An 18890-nucleotide genomic window follows, 5' to 3' on the forward strand; every position below is an offset into this window, starting at 1 on the left:
AAAAATGACATAATACATTTTTTATTAGAAGAGAGTATAGTATAATAAGTCTGCAGTTGTTGTCATTATTAGTTCTTAATTATTCTTTAGAGCTGTTTCATTCAAATTACTTGATTGATCTTTCTGGCTGCAAATCCATCAGGTAATTTTAATTCAACTCTAATTTTGCAGGTTTTATTAGGTCTTAGGCCTGAAATAAAGCAGGTGATTTTGTTTCAAGCTTATCGTGGGATTATGTTAGTGAAATATACCTGTAAACATTTGTACTGATCGCTCAGACACCACAGCTGGGATAGAAGAGTTTGTGTCTGCCATCAATATACTGCCATTCATGTGAAGTAAGACAGAGGCCAAAGTATATGTAAATGGTTTTATTATGCTCTGCAGTTTCCACCCTGGGTTAGTCTGTGACACCCTTAGGACACTTTCAAGAGCTGAAACCAGAAATATTATATTACTGCTCTGTGCCTCTCACCTACATAAAGTTACATTTTAAATTATTGTAATTGCTAAAAAATGTGTAATGGCTTTTGGGAGAATGTTCCCTCTGAGCTGTGATTAATAAGCGATTTCTACTTAGTGGAATTTTAGTATTTGTTTGCTAGCTGATGTAATGCAATTAAAGCACTGCATTGTGAGAAGCCCATAACACAGAATCCTCTCCCCTCTAGAGAGCAATATAAAGCTTATTACTGTCACTGATGCTTTGAGCCACAGAATCTTTGATTATTTTTTGATTAACATCATTTGTGTGAACGAAACAGTGCCTCCAGTTTAATTTGGTTGAAAACTAATAAAACTCAATTTGTATTTATTTATGTATTTATTAATGTATTCATTTATTTTAATTTATTCTGGTATTAATTCGGTTGAAACATTTTTTCATATAGCCCCTTTCTTCTAAGCAAATGACTGGTATCCATCACAGAATGAAAATGCTCTTTTTTTCTAGCCAGAAATTCAAGAATTTGCTAATCTGCTATTGGATCTGATACTAGATGTCTATGCTATGTATTTATAAACTAGGTTCTGAAATGTTTTCACAGAACCATTGTTTTTACAGTATCGCAACACTTACAATAAGAATGTATTCTGTAACAAGTTAGCTTTCTTAATAGAAAATACACAAAACGTGTATATATATCTTGCATTGATAAAGCCCTCTTTTTTTTTTTTTCAAGGACATTTATAATCCTAGCATATACTGTCGAGGCCTCATTCTTTAGAACTAAAAATCCAATTGCCAATAGCTGATTGCATGTAGGGTCTGTCTTTCCCATGGTGGTTTATTGAAGTATACCACCTGCATTAAAGTGCAGTTAAATTGGTGAAAAGTAACCCTTAGCCCAAGTCTCCAGCATTGTGAAATCCAACCATAAGGGTTATGAAACTTATTTATCAGGTTGAATGTTCTCTCAATTTAATTAATTAGTGAAAATACGTAATTTTACTATTGGTTGGTTTTATGTCAGCCATTACCATTACGCCAGTGATTTGTTGCGTTTTGTGACAATTTGCTGCAAATAATTTCCGGCTATCCTGCATGATCCAGCATGAAAATATGTAATCAAGAGTTATACGGTGTATTTTCTAAGTTTATAACAGGTGAGGGTGCAATGATGTGCATTACAATCTTGACTTCAATGGACTGCATGCTGATGTTATATCAATTACTTTCTCAGCTTGCAGATGCTTATGCCTTACAGATACAGGCGCTCCTACTTTTTTAGTTCTGTTCTCACAGTGAGAGACTGGAATTGCGAAGACATTGCAATTTTCCCTCTCAATACACTGGCACAGTTTAACACAGAGTAGTTCATGGTATTGTCATGGGTTCTTGCTGCATGCTATATTATGGACTTCGGGATGTGTTTGTCAGATGTGGTTTCCACTAAATTATATTCCCTTTGGACTAACCATTCCATAGCAAGTGTGTGAAAAGACATCTTGAAGATCATTGGGTTGATTGAGGATTATTGTGCGTAAGGGAAGAACATTTGTGTTGCACTGTGTGCCACACTCATTTACTTCCCCTTTGGGGCTTCTTCAAACCCCCTGTGAGGATTCTGATCACGGGCTGTGCTTCACTACAGTGAAAAACCAAGGGCCATTCTGAGCAGGAGTGACAGCAGATAATCATGGCAGGGAAAAAAACAAATGAACATGATATTCATGGAGGCTGAAATACAATCACCACAAAGGCTGAGAGATATGACTAAGCCTTTAACTAGCTTTGGCACTCGCTGAAATTGAACCCAGATGGCCAGAGCTGAATGGACTGAATATACCATATTAGTGACCTATGGTATTACCTTCTACTAGACAACACTGAACTGTCTTTTAAATTTTAAACTGAGGATTATACAGTTTAATTTGTAATATCAAATCAGAATTCCCACATCTATAAATTATTTAAGGAATGGCCTATAATATATGTAGTTTCGGGGCTCTCAAGGACCCGAGTTCCAGACCCCTGCTTTATAATTTTGTACATTCATAATCTAAATGATGGCTTGGCAGCACGAACATTTCTTCTTCAGTTGAGTTGACCATGCGATTCCTCAGGCGTTGACTCCTCTTATGTAGAATGCTTTAGCAATAAAAAGAAGTGAAATATATTAACTGGCATAGGTCTTCATAACTGCTACATTCTCATAACACTGATTAAGACAAATACCTTAACGTTTGCGATCAAACTTAGTTTCCTTTAGTAGCAGCGGATATTCATTTTGTGCAGTAAAGGACTCTGGGGGCGACAATGACTTTAAAATAAATGGATTCGGAATGCGAAAGAAGAAATCAAATACTATGCAGGTTCACTAGGCGGCCATCTCGCCTATTAGATCATCTCTGGTTCACTCACGGACAAAAGGCTTACACGCATAATTTTTTTTGGGGGATTGAAGCTCGGGCTTAAGAAAAAAATAAACTTGATTAAAAGCATTAATAAGACTTATGGAAAATTTGAAAGTGATAACCGAAATGAGAGCAGCTCTACTGAAGAGGGGAAGAGTGGAAGGTTGTTAGAAGGCAATTGTTTTGAAGTCATTAGTTGATTAATAATACACTCCAACCTTCTCCTTGCATCTTGTTAATTAATAATCAGACTTAAGACTAAAGTTGTCCTTTTGTTTTCACTAAATTACACACCGTAACCTTAATGCACTTGTCCTGTTCGTGCAAAACAAAATCACAAAACATGCAAATGTATCTGGGCACTTGGCGGAACAAAAAAATGGCATAAGTCCATAATCTGAACTTTTTTCCAATCTGTTTAATTCCCCCACTCCTGCTCTCTTTCTTGGAGACATCGCTCGGAGCTGAAAAAAGAGCCCAGTTTGTATCGAGAGAGAATTCCACTCCGTAATTAGAGCGGGCTCCTTCTGTCATCGGTTGAAACATTAAATCATGAGGGCTGCGCCCAAGGACTCAACAATGTAATAAATCTGAGATAAGTAAGTAGAAATGTGCAGTCATTTGACCCTTGGACTCAACTTGATGAGAGGGTGGAGTATAACATGTAGGACAGCGTGATGCTCTGTGCCGGGGATGGGGGTAATTTTGTGTGCGTGCGTGCGTGCGTGTGCGGGAAGAGGTGGACAGTTTTCTAAATATTAAAACAGGAACACAACTGGAATGCACAAGTGAGGGAGATTTCTTTTGTCAGCTGTCACCAGCCGTCACCAATAACTTACTACCCATCTTTGCTACCCATTGTCCTGTTAATGTCTTCTTTTCTCTTTTTGCTAATGTAGTATTATAGTAAAGAAATACATCTGTGTAACTAATCTTTTCCCACCAAAATGTGCTTGTCCGTTGCCATACCACTTACAAAACTCTTTTAGTAGCACACAGAAACAGGCTCTGTCTTCAAGAGAAGGAGCGAGCAGGGTTAAAAAACAACAACTAAAAGATAGCTTTGATTAAAATCCTTCTAGTACTGTCCGCAATGAGTGAGGGCATCTCCAGAAAGGTACCTACCATCTCTCTTTCTCCAAGATCTGACCGCGGGTGTAAATATGTATTTTTTCCGAGCACGTCGCAGTCGTCGAATCAGACTCCTCCGTACATGCGATGGCTTCTCCTGTACCAAATAACCCTGCGCTGCACAAGGTGACCGATGAATTCAGGCTGGGGGTTTAAACTTGACAGGGGTGGCCTGCTTTAGCCCTGATGTCTCCCGGGATGTCATTAAAACCACTCTTTGCAGCACCTGCGCTCGTTTTAATCAGCAGGTCACGTCTTCATTCCCTCTTTGGCAGGCCGCAAGGCTGACTGTTTCGATCCCAGCCTAAATGTAAATCCCAGTACCTTTACCAGGCCTGACACTCTCTGTTTCAGTGCTGTCTGTCTTGGGATCTGGGCTATGTGTGTATGCGCTCATAGGCTAGCAGAATAGGTTTCCACATTCAGTGCAATTCCCAGGCAGCACTGGGCCCGAACTTACAGCTTTGTGAGTGGCCCATTATTCTGGACGGTGTTTTATAAAGGTCCCATTTCACTGCATCTCCTTTTTTTCTTGTATCCAAAATAATCTTCCTACTTGTAGAAAACTATTTATGAAAGCGAGGAATACAGTGATCACTGCACTTCTGCACCTCAGTGACATGAAAGTGAATGTCAGTTTTAGCAATAAAGGCACCAGAACTGATTTGTGTGCACTGTGGCTCCTATTAGACAGCCCACATTACAGAAATGGAGAGCCATTCGGCATGTCTTGCCAAGTAACCAAAATGTATTAAGTTTTCACTAACAGAAATTTAATCTCCAACAATTGCGTTAGGTTATATACATATACAACTATAATTAATTTACCATATGGCCCAGCATTAATTAATAAATAAATAAAGACATACATGCAGTGATCTCTAATCTATTGATGATAAATTCATAGTTATTTCATGCCAGAGATGGGAAAACTGAGAATATATGCAAATTTAAAAAGTACATTTTTCCAAGAGTAAGGGCGTCTGATTCAAGATTTAATTAAATGGCTGTTGATTCAGTGTCTTTTCAGCTTAAAAGGATAGATTTTTTTAACAACAATAAACAGACAAATAAGTAATTTGCATTCTGGGTAAGAAAGCTGAGGAGCCGCTGCATCTCCAAGTATTGTTAGCTTAGGATATATTTTTATAGACGTGAAATATATTATTTATATGAAAAAATATGTATTTGCAAAATATAGAAACCTTTGTACCAAAGAAAATGTAATAAATCAGAGCTCTCTTTGAGACTTTTCCAGCATGAGGAGCTATCTGCCAGCTTAATATTATTTCACTTTGGGGGGGAAAGTAAACATCATGTAGTATTTTATATTGAATTGAACACAATTTAGCATTTTGTATTGATTATTCTCCAAGTATTATTACAGAATTCTGTGTTCAAAAGATTTTCCCAGTATGTTTTTATAGTAAAATTGCTCCAATTTGGTAATCTGTGGAAAGACAAGGCTTTATTTTGTGTAGTTTAGATTCAATATGATTATGTAAAAATTAATTACTTGATTTTCTGCGTTGAGTGCTTTTAGGGAGGGAAAGGATGCATCAATAAAATGTCACTAATTGTATTGATACCAGAATCAATCCGGCAGTCTTCTCTTGGACATTTTTCTTACGAGTTAAAATCGAGTTATTCAATATACTTGAGGACTATTTTCATATAATTGAGTTCCAACATTGCTTTCTAGAAATGCAAATTGCAAATCTAAAAGATACAGTGAGGGAAAAAAGTATTTGATCCCCTGCTGATTTTGTACGTTTGCCCACTGACAAAGAAATGATCAGTCTATAATTTTAATGGTAGGTGTATTTTAACAGTGAGAGACAGAATAACAACAACAAAAATCCAGAAAAACGCATTTCAAACAAGTTGTTATAAATTGATTTGCATGTTAATGAGGGAAATAAGTATTTGATCCCCTATCAATCAGCAAGATTTCTGGCTCCCAGTTGTCTTTTATACAGGTAACGAGCTGAGATTAGGAGCACTCTCTTAAAGGGAGTGCTCCTAATCTCAGCTTGTTACCTGTATAAAAGACACCTGTCCACAGAAGCAATCAATCAATCAGATTCCAAACTCTCCACCATGGCCAAGACCAAAGAGCTGTCCAAGGATGTCAGGGACAAGATTGTAGACCTACACAAGGCTGGAATGGGCTACAAGACCATCACCAAGCAGCTTGGTGAGAAGGTGACAACAGTTGGTGCGATTATTCGCAAATGGAAGAAACACAAAATAACTGTCAGTCTCCCTCGGTCTGGGGCTCCATGCAAGATCTCACCTCGTGGAGTTTCAATGATCTTGAGAACGTTGAGGAATCAGCCCAGAACTACACAGGAGGATCTTGTTAATGATCTCATGGCAGCTGGGACCATAGTCACCAAGAAAACAATTGGTAACACACTACGCCGTGAAGGACTGAAATCCTGCAGCGCCCGCAAGGTCCCTCTGCTCAAGAAAGCACATGTACAGGCCCATCTGAAGTTTGCCAATGAACATCTGAATGATTCAGAGGAGAACTGGGTGAAAGTGTTGTGGTCAGATGAGACCAAAATCGAGCTCTTTGGCATCAACTCAACTCGCCGTGTTTGGAGGAGGAGGAATGACCTCAAGAACACCATCCCCACCGTCAAACATGGAGGTGGAAACATTATGCTTTGGGGGTGTTTTTCTGCTAAGGGGACAGGACAACTGCACCGCATCAAAGAGACGATGGACGGGGCCATGTACCGTCAAATCTTGGGTGAGAACCTCCTTCCCTCAGCCAGGGCATTGAAAATGGGTCGTGGATGGGTATTCCAGCATGACAATGACAAGGCAACAAAGGAGTGGCTCAAGAAGAAGCACATTAAGGTCCTGGAGTGGCCTAGCCAGTCTCCAGACCTTAATCCTATAGAAAATCTGTGGAGGGAGCTGAAGGTCCGAGTTGCCAAACGTCAGCCTTGAAACCTTAATGACTTGGAGAGGATCTGCAAAGAGGAGTGGGACAAAATCCCTCCTGAGATGTGTGCAAACCTGGTGGCCAACTACAAGAAACGTCTGACCTCTGTGATTGCCAACAAGGGTTTTGCCACCAAGTACTAAGTCGAAGGGGTCAAATACTTATTTCCCTCATTAACATGGAAATCAATTTATAACTTTTTTGAAATGCGTTTTTCTGGATTGTTTTGTTGTTATTCTGTCTCTTAATGTTAAAATACACCTACCATTAAAATTATACACTGATCATTTCTTTGTCAGTGGGCAAACGTACAAAATCAGCAGGGGATCAAATACTTTTTTCCCTCACTGTATATATTTTTCTAAAGATGGTGGGAGACCATGAAGACATATTTCAGGCAAAACGGATTAGCCCATATACATTTTGTAAATAATGAATGTATATGTTTAAAGGTGGATAGGAAGCATAGCCAGCATATGTGTCAGCTGGGGAACTATCATAATTTTAAGCGCTTCTAATCTGCCCCATAATTAAATAATGAGGTAATAACAACTAGCTAATTGTATGAATTAAAAGTTTGAGATTTGTATTGATCATTTCCTTTGTTATTTTGAATAGTGACTCCTAGATATTTAAGACCTGTTTTAGGCCACCAAAAGGGTGGCCTATAATCAGAAGAAATAGCAGATTTAGAAATTGCTGCTTTGGATTTTGTGAGATTAATTTTATAACCTGAGTAAGTGCTATATTCCTTGATAATTTCCATTAAACAAGGAAGAGATTAGTGAGGGTTTATACAGGTGAGTAAAATATCATCTGCATGTAGCATCATTTTTGATTAACATCTACCTTTTTCACATCTGCCCCAATTCCCTGTATGCCATCAGACTGTCGAATTAGACAAGATGGCCTGTGCCACGTTGCAACTTTAAAGGATATGTGAAAACTGTAGCTTCAGGATTTGAATAGAAGATTTCTACCCAATTAAGACAGCTGCAGCCAAATCCCATTTTAGTAATTGTCTTAAAGAGAGAATTCCATTCTGCTCTTTTGAAAGCTTTCTCCGCCTCTGAAAAAGAGACATTGCTGGAACCAAGGTGTTTTATGAATATTAAGTACTGCTATCAGGTGTTGGATTTTATCTAGCCTACATGGCTGTCTTTTTCTTGACCATCACAACTCTTTGTTTAAAGAAGTAAACTGTATCTTCATTTCCTTGGCTGACCTATGGCTCATTTGTTTCCAGTTCTTTCACCCTTTAGAATAAGACATCATCCTTCTTTATTTACGTATTGTCAAAAAATGTATAAATAGAGGATTCACATATCCTAGAGAGGGCGGTTGAGAGTCAGGTGTGTGTCTGTAGGGAGGTGAGTGTCAGCATCTTTGGTTCCTTTTCAGCACTGTATTCTATCTTTGTGTCTCTGTCTCCGTTCAGACTAATTGCAGTTAGGAATATTCAATTTTTCCCCTTTTTTTGGAATGATTTATTTTCTGTTTTTTAACGGTGCTGCTAAGCAGAAAATGGTCACCAAAAGCTGATCTGTAACCCTGGATTTGTAGGGGAAAGCAGTTAGGTACAGTCCATTTGGCCCCTGAAACAGTGATTTCCTTGCTCTTTCAAGATTGCTATTAATTCTCAGTCACCAAGCCAGCAAAGTCACTCTTGAGGGGGAATGGAGCTGCAACTGTTAATTTAGTAGCTCCCCCTTGTGTTTACAACTGTGAATACATCCAGCTTCGACCGGCCTGTCAGGCATAAAACTTGATGGGGTATCGATTCGGTCATTACGGAATAAATGTCTGCTTCAGCACACTTCACTCTGACTCTGTTTTTTTTTTCTCCTTGTATATTTTTAACAGTATTAGTAAAGACCTTAGATATTTTGATTAATTCAGTTAAATGTTGTCTCTGGAAAGATGACTGTGCAAGGCTGTAGGAGTTCAAGGGTGCGATTATTGCACAGTGCTTTCCACACGAAGAAGAGCAAAGTCATTTTTAAAGATGGCCAAATGTGTGATCTTGAAGTCCTTTACTCAGGCTAATCGAATGCCCTTTAGCTTCATTCTTGTTCCTCCTTTCTTTTTTCCTTAATTTCTATAACTACTTGTTCCTGAACTGTGCTTCTCAAGGTCTGTTCTTCTTTTGTCTGTAGCGTCATACACTTCCTGTTGTCACAGCGAAGACCTTAAAGGTGTTCAGAATCACAGGTCTTTCTGTCCGAGATGTTCGTGTGGTTGTCAGTAGCTAATCAATCCCAGAATTTCATCCAGGCATTTCTTAAGGAATCTAAAAATGTGGTTCAGCTAGCTGTGTGCTTTGTTAGATACCCATAGCTCTTTAATACACACTTACATGAATGAACGCCTTATTTCTATATCACTTAATTTTTCCCTTTTCTCCATGATTTCCCAATCAATGGATTCATGTCCTTTTCTTTGGGGTGCAGGAGGTGCTCATTCACTATGAAAGTGATTATATTCGCAGAAATGGGACAATACGTATACACCAACAGACTGGGCCAGCTTGTACAATGCCGGCTACATTCTTAAAAGTGGATTTTTCTTTTTTTTAAGGAAGTTAATGGACTTTCATTGCGGGTTTAGGTTAGTCTCTGTGAGGAGTCAATAAGAGGTGCCAATCTGAAAAGCACAAGGGACGCCCAAGCATCAGGCGTAAAGGCATTGGGGGCACGGACTCTCCCTGCACAGAGAGACAAGGCGTACCTGCAATTGAAAGTTTAACAAATCTGTGTTGACATTTTGATGGTAATACATGGCATTGTGACAGCTCGCATTTGGTGACTCATGTCTTAAACATTTTTTTTTTTTTTTTTTTTTATACTTCTTCTTACATGTTTCTCTCTTTCCTACCATCTTAATTGTGTTAGCTGCCATAACATCAGGCCTGCTCTTGTATTTGAGCTGAAAGACATCATTATTGCACACCGAGGGGGTCCCATTTAATGGTACCGCAGCTGCACCTTGTCACAATTTTAAATGTATAATGCCACCACTGCACAGCCCTCCTTCCCTCTGTGTGTCTGAGCGAGTGAATAGAGGCGAACTAATTGCATTCTGGCTAGAGCAGTAATGCAGCAAACTGTGTGATCCGAACGTAACAGGTCAAGGGGACCAGCGAAGGAAAAAGGATTCTAATTGCATCGCAGTTTGGGTCATTTCAGACTTCGCAGGCTGCCGGCTGCTGTGTAGAACAATGCAAGGTGCTGGGTATTTCATGCCTGTTTCATTGTTTGGAGTTCATCTGCATTGACGGACACGGGAAGTTAAAATCATAGTGACTTTTGTTTTTCTGCTTCGTCAGTGCAATTTGTGCAAGAGCCTGGAACTTGTACAACCCAATACAGATCAAACTACTAGGTAATAGGTATTCTACCGCATGGCCTAGGTACCCCTGCTTTTGAATCCAGAGATTAGTCGTATTTGGGGGAATAATGATATTCATAAACTGTTTTCGGTTTCCTTTAGGTCATGAAGCACGTAAAACCAGGACAGAAAGAATACGAGATGGAAAGGTACAGTAAACATTAATTTACACTTAATATTTATGTATAGACACAGGTTTTGGTATGAAGTTGAATTGAGACATATGTTGCCCAAGTGTATATAAAAAAAGAAGAAACATAAAGGGAGGTTGTGATAAGGTAAGTACATAATGCCCCCCCTCTCAGTTAATACTAGGATGGTATATTCAGGCTGTGTTTCGACTCAGATTGCACGGAAGACAGCACTAGAAGTTGATTTCAGTGCAAATGGGATTTGGCTATGGGATTGACATTATAAGGCATTCTTAAGTCACTCTCAGGTATTCTTGGGTGACACTGTCCAGCTGTGATTGAGTACCTGAGGATAACGGTCTACATTTCCATGGTATTCTCACATGCATTGCTAATCTTGGACTCTGTATCTCTCCACCTGAGGTCAACTAGGATTCTGTGATACAACAAGATTGTAAAAAGTACTGCATTGTCATAACTGCGATGCGTCTCTCATTATAGTGTTCTGCTCCGGTTCGTGTGCGGTGCCCGTGTTTCCCTTGTAAATGTCATAGGCTTGGATGATTTTTAAAGACAGTTTTGTCGTTAAACAGTAAAAGGCCTCTAAATGAAATCATTGTCATAATCTTCTCAGCTGAGTCTCGGATGCCCTCGCAGTTGAAAGGCAATGGAAACCCAAAGCCCTGTTTTTCCACTCGTTGACTCCACAAATATTATAAACTATTCAATTCAAACATACTCCTTGCCATGCACTTCGAGATGTAATTATCATTGAATTCTGCCTCGGTCGGTGGTAGACAGTAATTTTGAATTACTTTTAGAGCAGGCGGAGTTGTTACCTTGAACAAAAAAACTGGATCAGTAATGCAGATCATAATAAGCTGTTGGGTACATTTGTGAGCAAGGGCAAAGATACTCGAGTGATCACAGCTCGAGGACATGTAAACTGTCAATCAAGAACATAATAAAACACCCCTAGTGTGTTATATTTTGCAATCTTGATATTATTTCACCCCCTGTGCTATCATCACTTAACATCAGGCAATGAATCCGTGTAGTTACTTTTGTTTGCACAGGGTTGTCTGTGATAGAAACCCTTTCTTGTTTTTCGTTTTGTTTTTAGCAAAGAAACATTGATTGAGGGTTATCGATTGCTTGTGTGTGGTATTGAGGACTGTGACTAAGACTAAGCGGGGGGACTTATTCGGGGATGTTGGAAACGAAAGTATGCCACTAAAACATTTGATACAGATAACCTCAATCTCAGAAATGGGGAACATGATCAAATACAAACAACTGGAGCAATGCAATCAAATTTCAAGGGCTTTCTGCTGTTGCCACTTGATTGTTTGTTTCCATCCTTTGTTTTTGTATGATTTTGTATTCTTTGTTGATTTTCTGTATTAGTATAATACCTGATAAACTTGAAGCTTTGCAAGTTGTCTTTAGAGGACACTGGACTGTTGCTCGTTCCCTTGGCAATCTGCTTGTTCAGGTCAAATACACTTGACATGAAATGCCTTCATTCTATTTGTTAATTGAAGATGTTTTGTATGTAAAGAATGTAGTTGCGCTCATTGTTGCTGTTTCTCTGGTTACTGTTGATTTCAAAATTATAGCTCTGCAGTAGATTGTTTGGAGAGACTATAAAATTAAGGCTGACATGAAAGCTGTTAGATGTCTGCCTGATTTTTATTTTTTTCCCCTGTTGTTTCTTTGTAGCATTACCTTTGATTGAGTGTTTCTTTTTCTACCTCTAGCTGTGTTGTTCCTAAGCTTACTCCTGCTTTTAAAATCACTCCAGTTAACAGAACTTGAAGAAAGCACTTTAAACTCAGTGCCAGAGATTTAGACGTTTCACTGTACAATACATTTAAGTTAACTGGTATGCTTTGCAGTTTCTGGTGATTTCTCCACTAGCTTGCTTAAACTAGCTTGTTTCATTGGCAGCGATTATCGAAATATCGTTGTACATTTTAAGAGTGACTTTTGTTTTTCAAAACTCCTCAATTTGTCCATAGTATGCAGTGCTATTGATCAGCAATAGAATCAAAAGTCTACTCTATTTACATAGAACAAATGTAAAGACACACAATTCAACGTTTTGGTTTGCCTTAAGATTTCACGAAAGACGGACTGAACACCAGTACTGTTTAGTGCCAGTGCAGTTACCCCTGACGGTCTCCTGAGTGGCAATTAAAAAGTGTCTTCCCAGCTCTGGCTCATAAATATCGGCTGTGTCTGCATGTCTCTGCCTGCAACACTTTGCAGGTGAAACGATGACATTTTACTTGGAATAAGTAGGGAAAGATTTGCAATATTGCCTTCACAATCCAAACCAGTATTTATGCTGTTTTTTTTTTCTAAATTTACCTCTGTCTGCTTCTGTGGTTAATATTGAATGTATGAAATATAATTTCCCCTGCAGCACAGCAAAGCATTTTTTGCTCCCTTAGGTCCAGAACAGGGTCGGAAGGTGCTTTTGAAGAAGTCAAGATGTCACTCATTCTCTCAGCATTCGTCGAATTACATCTATATTTATTATTTTCTTTATTAGGAATTATTATTTTGTTCCTGGTACTGCCTAGTCAGACATTTTGCCCCCATATTCCTAGGAGAACCCTTAGATTCTCTGGTATTTTGCAAGAAGATTTGTATGAGTTTCATTATTAATCACATATGAGAAACCAGACAACTCCAGCATTTCCAAACATCCCTATACCTTTCATCTTGTTTGTGAATGCCATCCTGTGCAATGCAATTATCAGTATTTAACAATGCTTCACTTACCAATGACTTTTCGGGACACTTAAATGCAAGTGGTGCAAGTTTTACAGGATGTACATTTGTTTTTATTAAATAGTTTAGTTCTGTTTAACTAGCATGAAAACACAATGCAGATCAGGTACTGAACCGCTCAGTTTCACTTTGTGGTCCTCTCGCCCAAACTGCACGAGATTACGTCTCTTGTACAATGAGACACCCTTCACACGACATATTAACTTATAGCAGACAAGCCCAAGGAGGAACCAGATTTCTGCAGACAAAATGAAATGGTGTCATTTACTCCCTCAGCTAAAGGTGATCTTGAATGAGGACATACTAAATAAATAAGCAAATAAAAAGTCAGTGCTTCCCCGGTTTATAAACCAGAGGAGAGGACTAATCCCAAAAGAAGTCACTCCCAAAGTGTTTTGAAATCGAACGGTTAATAGTGAACCTGTTTTCTGCAAAGAACAGGGAGAAGTTGAATATTTAAGTGGGGAAACAAATAATTTTAGGGTGGTGTTAGCCTCAATTTAATTTTGAGCTGTTTTTTCAAACTAACTTTGAAACCTATTAGATGGAAAGAATGGGACAAATTGCCTTGTAATAATGCTATGACACTTTACTATTTAAGAACATTTGTAAATCTTGACATATTTTGACAGGTTGAATGTGGAACAAATAATACAAAAAATGGGTAACACTTTACATTAAATGTCCCTTCTGTGTATTTACACTGTAATTACTTGTTACAGTGTAAATACAGTGTAAATAGGCATAATTACAGTGGTAGTTACCAAGTAAATACACAGTAATTAGGGACACTAAATGTAAAGTGTTACCCTAGCACAGTAAAAACATTGTAACCATGCACAATTATAGTGTAAATAGTGTAATTTGGCATAATTACACTGGTAGTTACCAAGTAATTAAAATGTAAATACACAGTAATTAGGGACACTTGATGTAAAGTGTTACCAAAATATGAATAAGAATAAATATAGCCAGGTGGGTTTAATAATCTACCTATGACTAAACTCACTTTTGTCTTTTGCTAATTGGTATATGAAAATGATATTGCATACACAAAGGAGTAGAAGGTTGGATGGAGAATGTCATGTTGCCTCAGTGGAAAGGATAGTGAAATTTCTGAAGAGGCACCAGCATTAAAATCTAATTTCTTCCCTCTGCACACTCACACACACGTGTTGAGTTTGTGCCAGGCATAACGATTTGCATTTAGACCAAATAATTCAGTTTTGGTTTCATCGGACCACAGAATCTTGCCACATCTTGTTGCCAATTCTATGCGGTATGTTGCATGGACTTTTTCTTTTTCAGAAATGACTTCCTTTTTGCCACTCTTCCATACAGGCCAGATTTGTGTAGTTCCTGAGCTGTTGTTGACACATGGACAGATTCGCCCATCTCAGCCATGGAACACTGTGACCAAAGTGACCAAAAACATTTAGAACAGCCAGGCCAGGGTCATTTGAGTTTTCATTCTTATGTATTGTGGAATTAACCCTTTAACGGCTTATTAGGAGTGATTACCTAGTTCAAAATGAAGTGAATCTAATCATAGACAGGTTTCAATAAAGATGCCTTGTTTTTGGAGGTAAACACACATCTCAAACTATGAAATAGTTGAAAACCATCACATCTCTGTTTATTTCTTACATAAGCATATAGCCTCATAAGTGTCTTTTCATCCTGTTACTTAAACTTAACTTACTTATCTTATAAATTCAGTAATTAAATTATTAAGTAGCACTGACATGCAGAGGCTGGGGAATCTGCAACCTCTTGGCTTATAGATTATAATAAAACAGAATTAGAAACAAGACGCAGTCGGTAGAAATTCTGTGTTTGCAGATTTTCCACATGGTTTCAGACCTTTTCGTAGTTTAAGTTGCCCTTGACTTATTGATTTTAGTTTTATTAATTACATCTGACAGAGAAACAAAACTCTTGATGCTCCCCTCACTGTCTGAACGTCTCTGTCTTGGGGTCCCATGATGGTTTTATAATCATAATTATAATACATAGCGATATATATGATAGATATCTGATATGATAACAGTTTCTAGTCACTTTCAATTAAATTAAAATATATATGATGAAGATTTATCATATAAATATACATAGAAATGTAAATTATAAATAAATGATATTACCTGTTTAAATAGACATGATATGTGTTAACCCAACTGATAACTGTATGGATAAAGAACAAAATGAATGAATAGGAAATACCTTGCACACATATTGTAGTGCATTTTAACTGAAACACAAGCGATCAATGAGCTAAACAAATTGAACCATACAGACTTAGTACTCAGGTGCCATATCGAACCTTTAATATGAATACTTCTGTCCATTGGTTTCCATGTCAGAATCAGTGTTCTGTGCTAGTTAGTTATTTTATTTATTTAAATCGGAAAGACTAACCCCAGGCTGCTTCAACAACACGTTCCTGTAGTTTATAACTTTGCTGTATAGTAAGTAGGGGGTTAAAGGAAGCATTTTTAGATGAAAGGATCCTGCAGAGTCCAGAAGCCTTTCTTTAATCAAATGTATTGAAGTAGCATGGTATGTGATCATAGATCTCCAGGATTAAAATGGTATTAACCATCTTTCTGCTGTTATCCTGGCTAAGAAGTCTCCTAAGTGTGTTACAATCATTGCTTAATGTCTGCTAATTCAGCTCAGGGCTAGATTCTGTGTATGCAAGGCCCTGGCCTATGCATTTAAATTCTTGGTGGTGTTCGAGTTCGGGGAAATAGCATAGTGCGTACTCTTGGAAATGTATTCTGTATACATATACCGATACTGAGGATATTTAAGTTGATGCTTCACGATTCTCTTTAAGCAATATCTAATGATGCATCCAAACTAATAAACGTCCACAGAGGGTGAACATGTAGGATATTGTTTTGATTATACATTCAGTGCAATATTGTTTTCACAACACCTAAAGTTATGCATGAACTTTAGCTGTGTTTTGTTCTTGTTGTTTCTGTGTTTGAATGCCCTAAAATCCAAATCTCACAGACACTTCAATCTCTAATATTCTTTTAATGGCATCTTTGAGATTAGATTAATTGACTATGTATCACTTCCTGTGGTGAATTTCTGGAACATTATTATTATTATTATTATTATTATTATTATTATTATTATTTCTTGGTAGACACCCTTATCCAGGGAGACTTACAACATAATACAGAAAGTACAGCTCTGGTTCTGGATTGGTATTGAGTCTGCAGTCTTCATAATGGTGAGCTTTGCCCTGGTACAATCCAGCGGTCAACAGAAAACATGATCACCCGACATGAGAAGGGCACTCTTAGCAGGTGGGGGCATGACACCACAGAAGAAGGCAGCAGTGGACGCTTGGGTCACTTACCCTCTGCTACTGTTTTGCTGGTGCATGAAAGGCCTTGCAAGTCAGCGCTAGTGGCTGTGTTATGTGCTCTGTTTTAAAGTTATGAGAAACAGCAGTTCTGGAAAGTGACATGGAAGAAGGGCAATGGGGATCCTGGCAGTGGATAACAGACTCAGGAAGAGTACACCCCCCCCCCTCTCTCTACATGCTTGACCTTTGGAGGAAAAGCAAGGAAGGACCAGTGGAGCGTGTTCGCTGCCTTGGGATAGTCTGCGGGAATGGCTGAGATGATCGTGATTAGGGGCCCTCAGGACAGCATGTCACCAGGAGAAGCCATCAGGATGTTCAAACAGACGCACAGATATAGGACAAGGAGGGGAGTGTGGCAACCAGGCAGACACGACCAATGAAGAGGATAGGATAGGATGGTTTGAGGAGAGCGGCTCCCCTCTTTGGCCTCCTGTGTGACCAGAGGTTATTGTTTTTAAGTTTTCATATTTTCCTTAATTTACTTTATTTCCCGGGAATGTTTTGTGCTGCCATATTGTTGGATGCATAACTCTCAACCTAGGGAATGAGGCTTTGGGGAATCTCCAATTACACCAGCAGAGAAATACACTTAAACTAGAAAAATCCCTTCTTCAGTCAGCAGTTAGATTCATCCCTGAAAGCTGGGATCAACCTTGATATAACTACATCTGCTTTCCTCAGTTTTTTTTTGTTTTGTTTTGTTAGTTGTTTTTTTTCTTGTTGCGTGTGTGACGCCTGTCAAAATAACTTGACATTCAGGCTCCCGGAGGCGTGTCTGAGATGCTGAAGAAAGTTTCCCACTGGGAAAGGTTAAGTGCTCATAGCGGAGAAAACAAAATAACCGTCAACTTCAGCCTACTCAGCTGCACTCTATAGGAAAAATTAACCATTGACATCCCGTGTTAGACTCTTTGCAGATTGCAAACAAAATTCCGTTTACTTTTTATTGTCAAATCTTGTGCCATACTTCAGACTTGGAGAGATGAACCTTCCAGCCATACTTTTGGTATGCATTATTTTCTCAAAATCTTGCTCCCCCTAGATTCCCCTCCATTAATAGGCCAACAGGTGGCAAAATAACATCGTGCCAACATTGTATTAAAGTGAATGCTGCAAAATTACATTTTTATCCCAGAGCCAAGATGTTGACATAAAATCAAAAAGAATGACTAAAGTTAAATGAACTGTAACATTTAACAAAATATACTGCATTCATGCTATAGTGTAATTATTATAATTTCCAGGAACAATGCTCTGAAATTATGGTGTAGAGGGAAAATGGGAAGGTACCCAATATTCATTAGTATCTACTGTGAGAGTGGTAATTCTCTGGGATCTGTTTTGTGTGTGTGATTATAAACAAACGTCCACTTTCAACTAGAGCCTTTGAGAAGTATTCCTATAGACCTGTAACTCCAGTTTATACAATAAGAGAGCTGGTGCGGAGTTGTCCCAGGGTAGAGTCATTGAAGAAGGATTTCCCCAAAGCTTGAGGAGGCAGACACCGAGTGTCTGGAACGGTTCAAGCACTGACTTTCGGCCTCCGAAATCTTGTTCTGGTATCCGTCGGAAGCAGTTCCAGACATCAGCCTGAGAAATGGTCAGGTGCATCCACACCAGCAGCAAGGGCAGGAGGGAAGACCGTATCACTTCCTCACTGGGCAAGAGGAAAATAAAAGCTGATAAAATAAGAAGTCATATTCATTTTCCTAGCAGCTAGTCGCTCGGCTGCGCTGTGGGAGCTGGGCCTGCGGGATCAGGACAGGAGTAGTGATTGCCTTCAAAGAGCGCCGAGTCTCAGAGGAGAGGCGGCTGCAAGCACAGTCAGCGGAGACACAGGGGACCCGCATGAAAAGAAAGCCTGCGGAGCGACAAAGCATTTCTTAATAAAAAGGAAAGCAGTGCAATTTACCAGCATGGGTAAATTATTCCATTTTTTTTTTATTTTATTTATTTATTTATTTTTACACAGTGCCACACATACTATATTTACCGGCTGTAAGCTTTACTAGGTAAACTACAGGTGGGCATTTAACTTCCTTGTGTGTGTGGTTCGGTGGTGAGCATCAGGTATGTTCCTTCAATGAAAAGGATCTGCCTGCATTGTATCTGCTTGGGCTCCAGTTCCAGTGCTGAAAATCTTTATAAAGGAATAAAGGCCAAGGTACACTATGAAATTTCCATGAAATCCAATTCCATGATATCCGAATGTGTTTGATTTCGTCGGATTTCATGAAATCCGAAT

The 18890-nt window shown here is 38.7% G+C and overlaps 1 protein-coding gene across 1 annotated transcript in view; it reads left to right on the forward strand.

Annotated features, from left to right (window-relative positions):
- pepd (peptidase D) overlaps nt 1-18890 on the forward strand; it is a 125967-nt gene that overhangs the window by 42521 nt on the left and 64556 nt on the right. The window contains exon 9 of the mRNA XM_066714019.1: nt 10433-10479. Coding sequence (XP_066570116.1) covers nt 10433-10479 — 47 coding nt within the window. The remainder of the gene's footprint in view (nt 1-10432; nt 10480-18890) is intronic.

The sequence above is a fragment of the Amia ocellicauda genome, chromosome 9 (assembly GCF_036373705.1).
Source record: "Amia ocellicauda isolate fAmiCal2 chromosome 9, fAmiCal2.hap1, whole genome shotgun sequence".
Classification (NCBI taxonomy): domain Eukaryota; kingdom Metazoa; phylum Chordata; class Actinopteri; order Amiiformes; family Amiidae; genus Amia; species Amia ocellicauda.